Source organism: Rhea pennata, chromosome 2, assembly GCF_028389875.1.
Source record: "Rhea pennata isolate bPtePen1 chromosome 2, bPtePen1.pri, whole genome shotgun sequence".
In the NCBI taxonomy this organism is placed as follows: domain Eukaryota; kingdom Metazoa; phylum Chordata; class Aves; order Rheiformes; family Rheidae; genus Rhea; species Rhea pennata.
This window is the reverse complement of record NC_084664.1, coordinates 28,297,837-28,315,765: the sequence shown is the minus strand read 5'-3', so window position 1 is coordinate 28,315,765 and position 17,929 is coordinate 28,297,837. Positions and strand designations below refer to the sequence as shown.

The window sequence follows — 17,929 nt, the reverse complement described above, 5'->3', positions numbered from 1 at the left end:
GCAATTGGGACAGCCATCTGACTAGCTATATGGATATATACGAACAGTAATATATAGATAAATGATATAGCAACAGTATAGAAGTATTAAGAACACTGACGACACAGCTTACACAATTTTGAATTTGAGAAATAGAGTAAAGGTCTGTAACAAACAAAAAATCTTACATTTGCCTTTACATCTTATTTTCCATTAACTTTAGACCGCACTGTTATTGATTGAAACAGTACACGCACACACACAAAGGCAGTGCATTTATATGTAAAAGCTAAACAAAATAAGTTAATCAAATGCTATACCACACCAACACACACAGAGAAATAATAATAAAAAAAAAAAAAAAACAACTTACTGGCCTTGCTAGTGAGCAGGCCACCCTGCTCAATAATTGGAATTTTCCCACTTTCCGTACGAGAAATACTGAATGCCCCTTCCTATGCCAGATGTGTACCACACACTAGCCGTATCCAACAGGTTACCCAAAGTCTCCCGGCATGACCCAGCTCCCAGACTGTACGGATTCTCATGGAAAAAGAAGCAGCCCTTAACTCCTGCTTCTGAATCTGAACTTGAAGGAGAACTCAAAGGATGGAAGTGAAGCCATATCATTAAGATGAGGTTAGTGTGAAAGTGTGCTGTAGGGACCTTTTGGTCAACCGTTGCTTTTCTTTCTTTTTGGTCCAAGTGATCAACACACATGAATGCCGTTTCAGGAAACTTAGCAAATTATGCGTGTTCCAAGGCAAAAACGCCCCCGCGCACAGGCGGGTTCCAGCGCTTACGCCAACGCAGGCACCCCAGGCGGCAGGTCAGAGCAGCAGGCGGATTCCCTCGGTGCCCCAGGCTCCCTCGTTTATCAGCCACAACTACAAGGCACTCAGAAAAAGGAGGAATTATTTCCTCTCTTTTGAGAAGTATCAAAGAAAATCAAGGAAATTGTCTCCAATTTAGTCCTTACAAATTAATATCCAGTGAACACTCTAAGCGAGAGCTGAATATATAAGTCTCAATAGGAATTTAGTCTTAATATGAAGGCTTTCATCCAGATAGCCATAATATCGCTAAAAGCAAGTTCCAAAGTATCCAGTAACGTTACAGTGAAATACTACTCCCGAATCCTATTTCACAATTTTTTGTTAAAGCCATAAAATGGCAGAAACCTTAAAATCATATTTCATTTTCAAAATGTATTTCATTGTCAGGCAAAGAAAAGATCACTTATATAATGTACTTCACTGAAACTTAGAGCAGAAAACAGAAAGTTAGCAGTTTTTAACTTATTCAACCTATATATTTACTGGAAGACAGTCCATAAGGCAATCCAAATGTCCCATTCTTGGGCCAGTTCAATTCCAGTTGCTATATGCCCTAGGAAATATTATGAGAACATCCCACAATCATCCCAGCAAACTAGACATTGCAAGCAAGGCAATTTAAAACAAGTATAATCAATGATAATTATTTCTATCATATCTGATATGATACCAATTGGAAAAAAAAAGCAATTCTTGAGCAGCTAAGGTTAAATGACCAGATCCCCCAGGCAGAAACAGAGGCAAATTCCACCTGAGTTTTACTAAATGCACGTACATTTGTTATCAGGAACAAAAAATGATCATCATTCTCAGCGTACAACAGCAGCTGCCAGGTCTCAAATCAGTCTCAGTTAATTTGAAAGCTTACAAAAAGGCTTCCAGAATCAAGAGAGGCCAAAACATTTCAACGGCAATTTATTCAATCTATTACATGTGAGCAAATGTCATGCAATTCTGCAGAATGATTCTGCCTCAACTCTAGCTGGTCCAGCCCCTCCTGTCTACAGGGTTAGTCTTTCTAAATAAGGTAAGTATGTAAGGACAGGCTTCAAAAATTAAAAGGAGAACAATTCAATTAGATGATGTAAGACAAATGATTATTTAAATTAATTAGCTGAATATTCTACATTGTATCACGTGTAACCTGGAGCTAAGTAATCAATAGTATCTTAACATTATCTGTGTTTAAGTAAAGCATTCTCATCAGTTACCACATGATTTAGAAGACAGTTGGACTAATTTACTTATCATATCTGTCAACATTAATTGAATAGCATTCCAAAGTAATAATCACTATCAATCTAATTATATCAGCCACCTCTTGTTGACGAGTGCCAATTATTTTAATTAAAATATTAAATATTTAGAAAATAGAAAGGAACATATATTAATTATTGATATACTTAATTTGAAGCTACCTAAACAACTATAATTTCTGAACAATGCTTGCTTTCTTTGCAGCTCCTTTTAATATTTCCCACTGGGTTTCAATATGTAAACTATTACTCAAACATCAATGCTACAAAAAAAGGCAAATTTTATATTTTTCTACTTTTATATAAATTTAAAATATACTTGCAGACTATATCTGTCAGTCTCATTTACTTAAGTACTCTTAATAGTCACAGGATAGCTTCCATACTTTGTAAATGCAAACACGACAGTTTAGATTTCCCATAAAATGAGATAAGCCACCTAAATTTTGAGCTACAAGACTGAGTTCTAACAATAAGTCTCTCACTTCCTCTAGACAGCAAACTAGGGGATCCTTTCTCATCTACTTTCTCATCTCCAAGTCAAAATGGTATTGCAGAAATATAAGGGCAGTATGGAAGTTCTTCTAGAATCATTCACATACTACGACAACACTGTTGGAGACTCTTTCATCTCTTTTCTTCTTTTCTGTTTAAAGTTAATCTTATAAATCTCCCTTTAGTGCTCCATTTGTATTTTTGTGCACTGTAAGTGTATTCAAAGTGACTGTACCCTTACTGGAGAACTAGATTGCATATTCAGGTTCTATAGCAAGATTTGGACTCATCCCAACAGCAATGTAACACTGTAATATTAAAGGACTACAGCAGTACTAAAAGTTACAATTGCTTGAATGCACTGTAAAATTAAGATCCTTCTAACATTTTTTTTTTTAGTTTTTAAACAATAAACTCCTGTTTCAGGATTTTACTGTTAACATTTCAACATATGTTCCACAAGATACAAAGGGAATTTGCATGGCTTGATTTTCTTGATAAAAAATCAATGTTCCCAGTTCCCTTGAATCAGCACTGAGTCAAATAAAGTTGAGGGAAAAAAAAAAAGTTTGCTTGGAGTAGCTCTAACTTGTTATTAAAACACCACAACAGTTAACTAAACAGTTTAACTTTCCAGTTAACTAAACTGGAAAGTAACTGAACCAACTAAGCCAGAAACTATGTAAACTATTAATTTTCCTAAACTAAATAGGAATTAAATCGGAGGACAGGAAGGCACCACACAAACACAGACTATGAACCCATCCAGTGACCTTCAGTACACCTACACTGTTTCATCTTCTACTAGCAACGTAGCCCACCTGACAATTTCTACTTATTAAAGTATACTCAGGTATCTCCCTCATGCAGAAGGTCTGACTGAGACCTCAGCCAGAAGAGTTCTAACAAAAGTCAATTAGTTCTATGTTAAAATCATTAGAAATTTCATTCAAAAAGCATACACAACAGCATATTAAGATCACACTTCATATTGAAGTCCTGGTACAAAGTTAAGCAATATTGATGCAATCATACTTAAAATCTTAAGTTTGATAATATGCATTAAGATATAATATTTAAATATAAAATCACAAATACTGGTTTTCTGTAATATGGTACATCATATCACTTTGTAACTTACAACTTGCATGGAATAGAAGACACAAGGAAAGACTTTTCCTGGGTTGAAGAGGTATATTTAGAACCCTAAAGTATATGCATTAAGGCATATGCATATCACAACAAACAAGTCAAGAACAAAAACGCTTCACATGTGCAACACACCAAAAGACCATTATCAGAGCTGCAACTTTTGCATTTTTCCCCAAATAATGGCTAAACCTGAGCACTGATTAAAAATATCACTTTGCATTAATGTTGTAGCAGTTGAGTTTGGATGGGATTTGTTGTTTTTGTGTGTTTTGTTTTTTTAAGAAAAAATAGGGAGGGAAGAAATACAGTGATGGTTCACACACATAAAGTAGAAGGTTAGAGCTTTGTGCACTGCTGTGATTCATATGCCTTTCAAGTACCAGACACAGCTTCACTGTTGTTTTCCAGTAACCACTCAGGAGCCTCCAGTCTACTTCAAATTAAAATAAAGAAACCAAACAGTGACCTGTTGGAAGGGTGCAACAAGAACTCCAAAATCACTTAGAACCTCTTTTGTAGTTATCTAATGCAAGTTTAATTCCAGAGTCCAGGCTCCCCAGTTGTCTAGTTCAAGTCTTCAAGGATCTGGGAAACATAACATATTGTCTAGTTCAAGTCTTCAAGGATCTGGGAAACATAACATATTCTAAGATATCCCACAGGCCAAAAAATGTCAGTGTCTGATTTAGAAATTCTACCTTTGAAATGGATAATGATTTGGGTTGGGGGGAGAGGAGGAATACAAAACATAAGATTAAAGGAAAGAGAAGAGTCACTCATCTCAGTTAATCTCTCTCAGCATCTTCTCAGAAGTGAGATGTATTTGAAAGGTTCTTTATATCCACACACCCTGATACTAAACTTAGTTTTTTTTTTCCTGAACATATCATAACTATTAGCAGTAAATGTAAGATTTCAAAATTCATCAGATTCTGTTCCTTGCAATCTTTTTTTTCCTCCCAGATTTCCATATAATCTACTTTTTTGGTTGGAAAATATTTTCGCTCCTTTTGCTTCTCAAATGTGACCAAAGATGCATCATTTTAAAAAAATTTGTTCCTTTTAAAGAACGGTTTTTAAGAAAAATTCTAGCATGGAAAATTGTAACCTGTGACTTTTCTTATCTCATGTTAAAACTGCAAGCAGTGATGCAGAAACATTTTGCCAATATACAATAAACTGCAAGTGAAAATTGTAATAGCATCAGGCATTTGAGAGGGAGATATAAAATTTCTGATTTCAGGATCTATCAGTTGGCAAGAGGCAACTAAAATATATTTAGACCTTTTATCCAAAGAGAATATCAAGCAATATTTTCCCCACTGATTTTTGACATCTCAGTGCAAAACTAATGGAACTGTTCTGCTGGCAAGATTTTAGTTATAGTGCGTAGAAGAGATGAGTCAGACATCTGCCTATTACCCTCCTATCGCTAAATCTGGAAGCATTGTACCCTACCTATTCTAACCAATTCTCAAGACAGAGTTAAATACAAACTCCACAGAAAGGAAAATAATATCAAGATTTAAAAAAATACTACCAAAGAGGTAGTTCAGTGAATATAAAAATCAGTGAAGCTTAGTTGTCTATAGATGTGTCTCTCATACTTTTTTTCAAGCTCCAATTGAGGTTTTCTTCCTCTGATGAAATATCTGTAAATTTCCTTTTCATGAGGATTTTTGGGGTCTATTAACAGGCACCTACAACATCTCCGTTATGTGGAGAAAGCACTAGAGAATCACCCTCTAAGCCAATTTTCGCAAGACTTGATACTACCTGATTATTTCTGAGATACCCACTTTTCTGTCATGTCTGGTTAAAATCCACTGCTAGGTTTACAGGGAGAGGCAGAGGGAAAGAAGAAGAATGTTCACCGAAGACCTGTTTCCTTTGGAAACATACTAAAAAAAGATTAAAGCATCACTCAAGAATGAAAAACAAGTTCATGTGGAAGCTATTTATACGTATGCAATTATTTAAGTATAATTATACAATTATCTGTACATGCAGTTGTATAAATATACAATACACATACACATGCAAAGTTATTCTATATATATATGGTTAAATATAGTTAAGGCAAAAAAGTAAGACCCATAAAAGATGGCCGGAGGAGAGAAACAGAATTACAGACCAGGAATTTTACTTTTCAGACAGATACAACCACAAGAATCAGCAATGTAAGTGAGAGGTAACGAGTACCAACAGAATTAACAGCTATTCATGTTTTTCCTTTTTCTGGTTCATCTCCGTAAACAACGCAACGCCGCCGCTGCCAGGGCAGACGACGGACGGCTGGCGGGGACGGCCAGCAGCGGGACGAGGCCGCGGGAGCGGGCCGGCCGCCACGGGCCGGCCCGGGACGCCCCCGCGGGCCTTTCTGCGGCGGGCGGCGGGCCGGCCCTTGCTTGCACACGCGCGTGCCCACGGGCGCGGCTCCAGGCAGCCGCTCCTCCTGGGGCCCAGGCCTAGCCGCGATGCCGGGCGAGGGAACCGGGGGCGATTCGCAGGTGTCCGGCGGGAACATCTACGACAGCGGCCCGGGAGGAGCGGGCCACCGGGCGGCCTGCCCGCCAGCCTCGGCCTGCTTCACACCGCGCGCGGCAGCGCGGCCGGCCGCGCCGCCCCGCCAGCGCCGCCCCGCGGCTCCCCCGCGGGAGGCGAGCGCCGCTCAGGGGCGGCGGCGGCGGCGGGGCCGGCGCGGAGCCCGCGCCCGAGCCCGGGGCGGCCGGGGGCGGCCCCGGCGGGCACTTGCCTCCCATTCCCGCAGGAAGCGCTGCGCCTCGGCGGGCCCGACCGCCTTGTGCCTCCGGAACTCCTCCCTCACGTAGCGGTCGCCCAGCGCCCGCAGGGCGGGCGGCAGCGCCCGGTGCAGCAGCAGGATCCGCCGGTAGAGGCCCCGCGCGGCGGCGGCGACGGCGGGGGACGGCCCCAGCCCGCCCGGCATGGCGGCGGCACGGCGGGAGGGGGGGGCGGGGCCGGCCGCGCGGGGGGGGGCGGGGCCGCGCGGGGGGGGCGGGGCCGCGCGGGGGGGGCGGGGCCGCGCGGGGGGGGCGGGGCCGCGCGGGGGGGGGCGGGGCCGCGCGGGGGGGGCGGGGCCGCGCGGGGGGGGCGGGGCCGCGCGGGGGGCGGGGCCGCGCGGGGGGCGGGGCCGCGCGGGGGGCGGGGCCGCGCGGGGGGCGGTGAGCGCTCCGCTCCGCTGCAGCCCCGGGCGGGCTGCGCCTGTTCGCTCGTCCCTCGGTGAAGCCGCTCTCGGCGCTTCCATAGCGCACGTGTGTGCACGGTCACAGGGCGCGGGAGCTGCTGTCTCGCTGCTGCTCTGAGGGGCCCCAAGAGCTCTGCACGGGCCTGGTCCGCAGGCTGGTAAGGTGTCCTGCAGCACGCTGTGGGACCCCGCTTCTCCGTCAGCGGTGTTTCAGCAAGCGAGGAAGGGGTTATGAGCGTAAAGCCGGCTGCCTCAGGTTAGGGTCTCATTCGTGTGTCTCAAACGTGCGTTACAAGCGTTACGTGGTGTTCCTGCGTGGGATCGCTGCTTTTCGTAGAAGTTGTTCTGGACTCTGCGCTGGGGCATTGAGAGCAAGGCGAGGCAGCTCTTCGGTAGCCGGGGCCCGCGGGAGCACGTCTCGGCACCTGCGGGCCTCGGCGGCCTCAGCAGAGCATAGGCCTATGCTGGAGTTATGCTCTGCTTGCTGCCTCCTGGACAGAGGATCTCTGAAAAAGGTACAAAGAGATCTCTGTAAAATAACATGGAGTAAACTCAGGGCCTACGTTTTGCAGAAGGTTCAGCTACATAGCGCTCATTTGGGCAGCTTTTCAAATGAGAAATTCAGTTACAAATCTCCCTTAAAAAAAGAGGTTGGAGGGTGAGTAATTATTCTGTGTTGTTTAAAACCAATGACCTTTGTGGATAGTAGAGGAGGTGATCATGAGGTATATTAAAAACCAAGAATCACACTTTATTTTTACCTCTGTTTTCACCACCAGCAGAAAGAACAGTGCATTTTGTACCTGGGCAGAATTTGGAGAAAATGACTTAGTCCACTAAAACCAAAGTTTTTTAAGTTTGGGTCAGGGAAGAGGAGGAACTGCAGTAGGAAATCTTACTATTTTCTTAGGTCTGCTCCAGACTTTGTGCCACCACTTTGTTATCACTAAGCTCCTGCTTTCTATTACCTCCCACATACAGCCCAAGTTTCAGCTCTGTAGTTCCCAATAAAGTTTTTTCAGCTGTTTAACATCATACCCAACCCACCCACATGGAAAAATCTTCAAGTGTCAACAGTTACGGATATTCTGAAAAAGGAAAAAAGAGTCTGAAAATCAGGCTGTGGCAGCAGTGACGGGAGTCCTGCCTAATCACAGATTCCTGTTAAGCTCCTTGTAGCCAACTAAATAATTGACTCTTCAAAATAAAATGGAACTTCTCTATGTGCTCAGTGAACGTTAAGCTTTCCTCAGGATACTGAGAAATGTAATAAAAATATACTACCTTGTCAAAAGCCCAAGTAATTATATATGAGCAATGTAAAAAAGAGCAAACTACAATTTAATTCACTTACGACCATTTGGAGGGGTTTATTTATTCTCCCAAGAACTTCAGGGATGGAAAATGGATTGTTGGCTTCACTTTTTCTTAGTCGCAGTTTCCAATTCTCCTACCTGCGTGTATTGCACTCTAGGTAGGCATGCAGGTGCTGCCAGGGGAGGTGTAATCCTCAAATTATTTGATTTTGCTGTATTTTCAAAACACAATTTCTGCAAACATTTCTTTTGGTAAGAACTTTTAGTATGTACTGCATTTTGTCTACATCTGTGTCCTTTAATGCATATAAATTTTAGAAAGAGAGAACTTAAAGTACTAATTGGCTCCATCCTTTACTGGTGCAATTCTACTGAACTATCTGAGGGTGCATTCATTTACAGAATTTATTTAAATGGTTTTGCATTTAATGGCCATGGTACCTACATTTTCCCTTGACAGGCTTTCTCCTGGATACGTGCTCTGTGGTTCATACCAGCTCTTTCCCTTAGTGGCCTACTTAAGCCCTCTGCTGGGCACTTCCTTTGTGGCTCAAATCAAGCTACATGAGCCAAAACTGTAATCTTCAAAACTTTTTACTCTTTGCCCTTCTGTTCACAGAGGCTAAAAGCCGCGTTGTCCTCCTGGAGCAGGTGGTTGTCCGCCCGACAGAGGTTTCCTGCCAAGATGGTGAAGGTGCATGTTTGCTGCTGGAGCTGCAGCTCGTGAGCCCTCCTGCTCGTGCCTTCCCAAGCCAGCTGCCCCAAATTGACTTTGCCTGTTTGCCCTGCGGAGCAATGTCGGAGCTGCAGATTCTGCGATTTGGTCGGTAATAGGGTTATGTCAGCCTTTTCCCATTAACAACTTTTGTATCTTTAAGTTCAGGGAAGGGTCTGCACTACCAAGAGGTGCAGATAGGCAGCAAAAGCACTTAACACCCTGCCCCTAGTGCAGGGGCACGAAAGGACTCACAGCCAGGACTGCTTAAGGTAGAAACCCCCTATTAGATGTAGTATATTATTTCCATATAATCAAATCTCAACCGTCTGTACTCAGATTACCCATTTCATAGACAGCTTGGGTCCTGCAGCGACTTTAGCTACCATGCACGAGTGTGACTACTATGCTTTTCTCCTGCAAGCATCCTTTCAGGCAGTAGTGCCTCAGGGCAGGGCACCGGGGTCTGTACTGTGTCCTCCAGCGCTTCAGAGCACGTCCGAGTTTGTACAGGGCACCAGAGAAAAAGGCACTTCAGGGAAGTGATTCATCTCATCGTTCTTTAACCAGTATCTGAGGAGGAATAAACTGCCTCCTTCTTCCCTCTGTCTATAGAAGGGACCTAGATAATTAGTTTACGTTAGATACCTAATGCAGCATGTACTGGGGCTTTCTAATTTAGGTACCCAGTAAAGAATTTTCCTGTATCCAGCTGGGCTTATGAGTGCTGTGTCTGCATTCATTATACTGAAATTGCAATGGCTCCTGCAAAGAGCCTTCATGCTTTTGGATTTGGAGAGATCATATCAGCTCTGCCGTAGGGCAGTACAAAACCAGGCTGGCAGTTTAGCCAATACTAAATCTTTATGTAGATGGCTAGGACTAGGTGAGTGGCATTCCAGTCTTTGCCCAAGGATGCACAAGAAATCTGTGGTAAAGCACAGGTGCAAAGTGCCAAGCTGGTGTTGTAGTTGCTTAGCCATCCTTCTGTATCCTTCAGTATTAGCAGCAAACGAAAAGCAGAAGATTTTTTGGGGGCCTCATGAATCTACCAGAGCAGCAATCTTGTTTACTCCAGTCCTAACTCCAAGCATAGAAAGAGTTGATGTCCACCTGGCAGACGAGGTTTCCTGCCAAGACGGTGAAGGTGCATATTTGCTGCTGGAGCTGCAGCTCATGAGCAGAATTTGGAGCAAATGACTTTGTCCACTAAAACCAAACTTTTTTTTTTTTTTTTTTTTTTTAAGTTTGGGTCAGTGAAGAGGAGGAACTGGAAACATTCTTCCAAATTTTAAGTGTTTTTTTTTTTCTTTTATCAGTAATGGATTAACTGAGAAGATAACACTAAAGTATTTATAGAGCTGTTATAATTGTTGTAATTTTAAGAATTATCAAGAGCATCATGAGAGGAGTTCTTGTGAATTAAAATAAATTGTTAAATATAGAATTCAATGACATGATATTCCTTTCAAAAAAACTGTGATAGTCCTGACAAAGTGTGATTGTATTGTCTTCTGTTTAAATAAACAGATAATATGCAAGCTTCTTCTCTAGACTGCAGGTTAAATGTTAAAGTACAGAACACTCAGGTGTCTAAATAATAATTTCTTGCTATGAAAAAAAATCATATAGTCCTATCTTATGTTTCCTATCTTTTCACTGTGCTGATCACAACAAAATTCCATCTCTCTCTTCAAAGCTATGAAATTCTTAATAAACTCTCTAAATATTCAAATAAATTCAAGACAGTTCCTTTTTACATACTATTACAGATCAAGACAGACTTTAGTGAATCAGAAGCCAAGCCAAAGATCTGTTATGATGGCACAAATTGCCTGCTAAATATACTGCGGCATCTTCCACCATGCCTCATAAAGTAAGAAGATGAGGAATTACCCCTTCTTTGTGGGAAATGAATAGTTTTATAAATGACTTAGAAAAAGCTCCTGAAAATTGGACTTCTACAGAATGATTCTGCCTCCTGACAAAATCAAATAGGGGAACAGTATAAGTCCTAGCATGGGACAGCATGCTTCAAAATGACTGAGTGCTGTTTACATCAAAACCCACCTCAAAATTATTTATACAAAGTAATCCACGTGGATGTTTTTATAAAATGGCCCAGCTCTTTCCCCAGAATTTGTGGAAATAATGATTATTCAGTGGCGATGAAGATGCCAGCTGTTTGCTGTGCAATTGCCTTGTGTGGCCGACTCCAGCAAAATCAGGGTCCTTCGTATGGGCTGTGCTTGGTGCGTCCAGCAGACTCGTCAGTGGGACACGAGAATGATAGCAGGGCAGAGACAGTTTTCATTCAAAAGCTCCATTTAAACAAGGAAAAATATCCCACAGTAAAAGCTATATGATGTAACTTTTTGGGATGGCTTAGCAGAACATGTATTTATGAAATGAATAAACTACACAAAGATTTTGGAAGGGAGACATAGCCAACTATTTCTGGATTTCGGTCAATTGCATGATTGACTTGTTATAACATCTGGGAGTTAAAAGGAAATTTTCTCTTGATTCAGATTATGCTAGAGCTTCTCACTGCAAGATTTCTTACCCCTTCATCTGAAGCATATGATCTGTATCATCCACAACACTTTTTTGACAGTCAAAGGAAGCAATTCCTGAGGAAACTCTGTCTGCCTCATGTGGACTTGAAAGATGCCAAGTGTAGCAGGAATCTTCAGAGAGTTTAGCTGCCAAACTCCATCAAGTTTCAACTTGAACGTGCGTGAATGGGGCTTTTCACTGAACCAAATGTCAGCAGCGTCGCACCAGAGGAGCACTAGCCTCATAGCTGGTCCCTCCTGCTCATAATCTCCTCATCTTCCTCTCAGCAGTTCTCCTCTCCCTACCCCAAAGCCACATTTCATGTCCCTATCCAAAAGTACAGAGGAGTCAGTATTTCTCAGGAGGGTGGTTGGGAAAGAAAGAATGAAGGATTGTAGAGAAAATATTGTAATTTTCTCTAATCTCATTTTCAGGAACATCTACTATTTATCTGAGATTTTCTAAAAGAATTCAACTCAATGAAATCATCCAAAATGAAAAATTTTAGGCAGACTGATTAAAGGGTGTCAAAACTAGAAGTAATGACAAGCGAAATCTTTTTCAGGGAAAAGTCCTTCAACTTAATTTATTAGGCACTGGTGCCAGATCAGACTATGAACAGGAAATCATCTTTGTCCTTAAACTAATATTGTTTTCAGCATTCAAAGCAAATACCCCAAAAGATGGCATTCAAAATTGCCTGGATTATAAAATGATTTTTCTGTTTCTGAAAATTCAAATAGAAATTTAAAATGTCAATGATTAGAATCACTATGTGTGTTTTCCTTTTATGAATTATATTTTTGGTAAATATACTATTAATCCACGTGGTTACTCTGCCATATGTGCTGTTCTATTTAACCACATTAAAATTCTATAAAAGATGCAATATGCTCTTGCAAATTCACTTAACTAGGTACAAAAAGCATGTTTTATTATTTCAAATATAGTATAAAACTGTGCACCATTCATTGGTAGAGCTTTGTTTTCCTGGTCTACTTAGTAAGTCATTGTAAAACTTAAAGCCATGCAAAGATACTTCTATAAATACCTTAAAATTCCTTCCAGAAGAACACCAAAGGAGCACAGAAATAGCTATGTCAATGATTGTAATGGAAGGAGGGAGAAAATGGCCCAACTAAAACTAATATTTTGAAAAGCTGCAGCTTTTCATGTGCAGCTGCATGTGTACAGATGCAAAACAGTAGTTAAATCTTTTAGCGCCAGGATGGGTGCATGAGTGAGCATTTCCCATACAACCTCTTCATGGATTCAGAGCTCTAGATAGTACTTGGGCAGGCCCTAAGTCTAGAGCTGGGGAACAAAACTAGCTAGTCCACATCACTTTTAAGCTTTTAGCCAGCTCCACATTAACCCAAAGGGAATTTAAAACGTAACATAAACATGTGTTTAAATGAAGTTAGAAGAAAGCTTGTTGTCCTGTCTCCTGTTTTAATTAAGTATGTTTTATATGAAAAGCATAGCTTACAAATGCAGGCTATGCGGTTTCTCTGGCAGCATTGCAACTCTAAGTAAATACACTATAGTATTATTTTGTTTGCTTTCTTCCCTAATTAAGTTTTAAAAGTTTCCTCAGCACTCTGTGTGGTTGCTCCAGTTTTGGCAGCAGCACTGTGGCAAAGGGGATTGGGAAGAATATACTTTCTCTTTTCCTCCTTCCCTCCCTCCACCCAGTGAACCCTTCTGAGATCGAATGCAAATCCCTCATCTTTGCAACACAGTTAAAGATACATAGATGAGGGGCCGTATTCCAGGAATGGAGCATGAGCGCTGCTGTTGCACGACCGTGAGCGTCCATGCTCTCCCACGGCGAGAGAAATAAAGCAAATGACCGTACTGATAAAGGGACGTGCGCTCGCGAGAGGCTACGCCGGGCTGCAGGCTGCACAGTAGCAGTGAGGGCTGAGCTGCAAAGTTAGAATCCAAATATGATGTTTTTCATACTTGGAGGGTGTTTGGATTTATCGTTTTGCTTCAGCACCAGACCACAAAGCTCAGCTGTGAACTTCCTCAGAGGCTGAGGGCTTTCAGATTCGAGACTTTGTTATAGAACTGTTTGTGTTTCAAGAATGCCGATCATTGCCTGCTGGTTAAAAGGAAATACACCCAACCCAATGTCATTCATCATTTTGCCATAAACAGGGTTTTATCAGCAAAACACATTTCACATTTCAGACTCTTCCTTGCTCTTTGAAAGCCTTTTCAATTTATCCAGTTTGTCCCGGACAATTTAATACATCGGCCAAGTACTGGAATATTTTACTGGCCTTACATTAAAACACTCAGCTTTCCCTTTGATGCAGATCACTGGATATGAATCTCTTGTCTCTATCCAGTTTCTGATGTTGTAATCATGCAAGGTTATAAATGTAGTTGCTACTGTTTGTGCCTGCTTGTGGTGTTTCCTGTCCTGAAAGTCAGGAAAGGTTAAGATTCAGGATAGAGCTATAGGATACCACATGAAAAAACATACCTGTAACATAAATACTCAAGGTTCCTTGAACCTGTTTCATATAACAGTGCTATCACTGTACATCAATTCCCTCCTCCCGCACCACCTGAAGGCAGGATGGGCAGTGATCAAAAAGGGAGGCTCAGTATTGAAATGATCACATCTGTGAAATACGGATTTTAATAATGAGTTTATTGCTATTTTCTTTGTGAATTATGGCTTTGCACTTCTCCTAAACCAAAAAAAAAAATTACCCGCAAGGTGCCACAAGAATAGTTTTCCAATGAGAAACAAGTAAGTTACAAATCACGAATTCTTTGCTGATTTGTGGAAGTGGTACTTGTTTTTACTTCTTGGGATTCAGTGTTACACTGAAATGTTGAATAACAGACTATTCTGATATGCTATGGAGTAGTAGCAACTGTAGTTGCTATAGAAAGAACAAACTCCTTCAGTTGTAAAGGAAATCAATAGCAAAAGAAGGATTGATCATTTCAGTTTAACGTGTTAGATAGTAAGATGGACACAGTCACTTCAAAAGGAAAAAGTTGGCAACCTTCCATTGAGGGGAGATTTGCAATTACCAGGTGTCATAGCATCATTTACTCTCCTGTTTTGATTTTTGACCAGATATACTTTGATAGTAATGAATGGGATAGAAAAAATAGTGATCACTCTGAAAATCCTCGACAATGAGTCTTCAAAGTGGAGTGTTTTATGGTGCAATGATGTGCTACTGCAGTCTATGCTGAGAATAATATTTTATAGGACAGCTGATCTTTCTCTGAGCTCTGTAGTTCAAATGTTTGCTTGGGTATTCTTGAAAATTGGAGGCTTCCATCCAGGTCTAGGGTACGGTCTGTAGTCCAAATGTGAGGTCATTTGAGAAAAGAATCATACCCAAAATGCTGCCCACCATTAAAAAATATCCCGCAATATCAATATCTGATAAGTCTCACTGTGTTTGAGGGGTTGATTCAATTCTTTTATGCATGGAGGAGCACAAGCATACCATGAGCTCCCTGAATTTAATATCACCTGCTGGGATGTTGCTTTCAATAAGAGACCATTCCTACTGCTGCTGGAGGGGATCAATATTTCAGAAATTCCTTAGGAGAAAAAGACTTGTATCTCCTCTGTTGTTCAGCTTCATATATCAAAATTGTGCTCTTTACAGCTTTCAGAGGGCTTTGTTGTGACTCATTTACTGTCTTTTTGCATTCTGTTTTCAAAGTTATGCCCTGGGAGCAAAGTTTCTGATTTAAGACCTGGATTTCAAAGCGCTCTAAAATCCACAGGCATCTCTGACATGTTTTGAAAATTGTTATACCTCATCAGAGCCAGGGGCAAAATTAGCCATGCAGGTCTGAAGTCATTTGGCCTAGCAAGTCTGCAGATAATAGTCCTTCTTTTCAACCTTCCCATGAAGGACTGCATTTAATATGTAAATTGCTCTGAAATCCACTGGGATATGATGATTGTCTTGAAAATTCAGTCATAACAATGATTGCAGGATAGTTCATAATGCAAATTTGGGGTCATTCCTCCCTCCCCATGGAAATGCTTACAGCAATTTTTGATTCTTCTTTTTTCATGAACAGCTCTGAGAAACCTGAAGCTCCAAATCCCATGAAATATATATTATGGTCTGGTTCTGAGCTCAGGTCTTCTGTTTCTCAAAGGCCATTTTAGAAATATTCAACATTACTGATGCTTTAGAAATACAGCAAAACAAAGGTTAAAATTTCTTCGGTAATTCCAGAATGCAAATCCCTTTCCTTGCTATCATTAACTGCTTTAGCTTCCTGCTCAGCTATTGCCTGTGTGATACGTGCACTGTGGTGTAAGTGAAAGAATAGCTCTGCCATGCACCATTAGTGTTTGCATGCCTGTGTATATACATATTTTATACATACATGTCCCCCCCCCACACACACACGCCCCTCCAAGCATGCATATATATGCCTGGATACATACATACACATACACACAGATGCATGAATGCACACAGAACTGTTTTGCCATTGCAGTGGTCTGAAGCAATGTACTAAAACCAGATTTCCCTGTTTTACTTTATAATCGAATTTGTTAAGGTTTTCAGTATGATGGGTTTTTTTTTTATTTCTGGTAACTCATCCCAGCACTTCCCACAATATAAAATCTATCCTGTATGTGTACACTTGACACTCACTGATTGCTTTACATGCTTGCATTTCAGAATGTGCCTTCAGCTACATCAAGATTGTTCCGAAGTGCTACATCCCCATTCAACAGATGGGAAACTTGAGAAACTGGAACATACTGCAGATCCACCATTGAGTAAGACCATGGCAGAGGTGGGACAATAACTGAAGACATTCCTGCATCTCAGTTCAGAGCTTGAGCTAACAGCCCATAGTTGCCTTTGAGGTTTGCTTAACTGTGTATTAATCCACAGTGTGTCTATCTGATGGCTCTTATTAAAAATTTTTTGGACAGTATCGTGTCATCATGTGACAAGTTACCCAGAAAACCAATGTAAAGTATATGGCAGGTTTAGAAAAATCTTATCTATAGACACTGTAGAGTCTGTCCCAAAGGGAATATACTGTTATTGAAGTTTCAAGTCTCAACTCTAAAATGAAATGAAAGACATTGCAACAGCAGCGAGAGTTGCAAATGCCCCTAACAGTGAACAACTTGAAAGATGCTGATTATCTCTGATTGACATTGACTAGCAGAAATATGTCTTCAGGCAAGAGTGAAATATTCATTAAAGTGGGAAAATAAAACAGCATTACAAAAACAGAGGTTTCCCCCTTGCACTATAGCAGTTACAAAATATACTTCTGGCTCTTTAATTGCAGCTTGAGAAGGCTCTATACTGAGTCATTTAGTTTCTGTAAGTAACAACCCTGTCCTGGCCTTCTTATTGGCATTTACTCCTATGCCACCCACATTGAACTCCAAATCTGGATCCAAGGATTGCTGAGCTGTGAACACTGTATTTGTATAATTCTGCCAGTAACCACTCATATAACCTCAGAAGAATCAAAGAGAACTAAAGATATGCTGAAAGATTCAAGAGTCATTTGAACACCACATACTGGCAGATGCTTACAGGTTTGAAGATATTTTACATGCATCCTATCCCTTTCTCTGGTTGGTCTCTTCAGAGTGGAGAAGGATGGGAAAGGGTCAATGCTGTCTGTTTGTGTTTGGTCATTTAGTAAAACAGTTTTGTATTCTATCCATCTCACCTCCAGATGGTGGTAAGTCAAGTCTCAGCAATGTGCCATGCTGCAGGACCAGAAGAAGACAGCTGAGTGTTGCCACAGGGAGAAAAACGTGTTAAAGGAGATGAAGACTATAAGCTGCTAAGCATAATTAGCCTGGCTCTGCTGTTTACCCACACCACAGTTTGTTCCTTCACTACCTAGTAATCTTCCCTTCCATGGGGGGCAAGTGTTTCCTTTTTGCCTGCTTGTTAAAGAAAATGAAGACTTTTGCGCAGGGCCAACAGGAGGTCGAGAGCGAGAGTAGAAGAGCCTAAGAACACCCCTACTTCCATCTCCTGGCATCACCACCCATCCTTGTTGTTTCCACAAGTCTAACTTCTACCCGTCCAGGAGGAGGTCCTGTTGTTGGTGTTAATGACAGTTGCTGTAAGGCTGGAAACAAAGTGGACATCGCTTTCGGTATTCAAATTACATGTCCTAAACTTGGCACAGGCTCTGTGCTTCTGAGAAGTGGGATCTTTCTGGGTCTCAAAACTGGCACCCAAAGGTGCAGAATGCAAACTGGCTAGTGAAAACATCTCCAGGTATAGACTATAGCTCTGTGTACACAAAACTCTCTAGTTCATGAGAATGTACATAGGTACATACCTATGTAAGGAAGATATGTATTTACACACAGACATATACATGCAAGCAGACCTGCTTTTTGAAAAATAAGGAAAAAA

General features: G+C 41.4%; 1 protein-coding gene across 1 annotated transcript in view; it reads right to left on the bottom strand.

Moving 5' to 3' along the window:
* Positions 1-6,671, bottom strand: part of SDHAF3 (succinate dehydrogenase complex assembly factor 3) — a 36,746-nt gene extending 30,075 nt beyond the window's left edge. Inside the window, exon 1 of the mRNA XM_062567762.1 lies at positions 6,474-6,671. Coding sequence (XP_062423746.1) covers positions 6,474-6,665 — 192 coding nt within the window. The 5' untranslated portion in view covers positions 6,666-6,671. The remainder of the gene's footprint in view (positions 1-6,473) is intronic.
* Between the last annotated feature and the right edge of the window lie 11,258 nt (positions 6,672-17,929).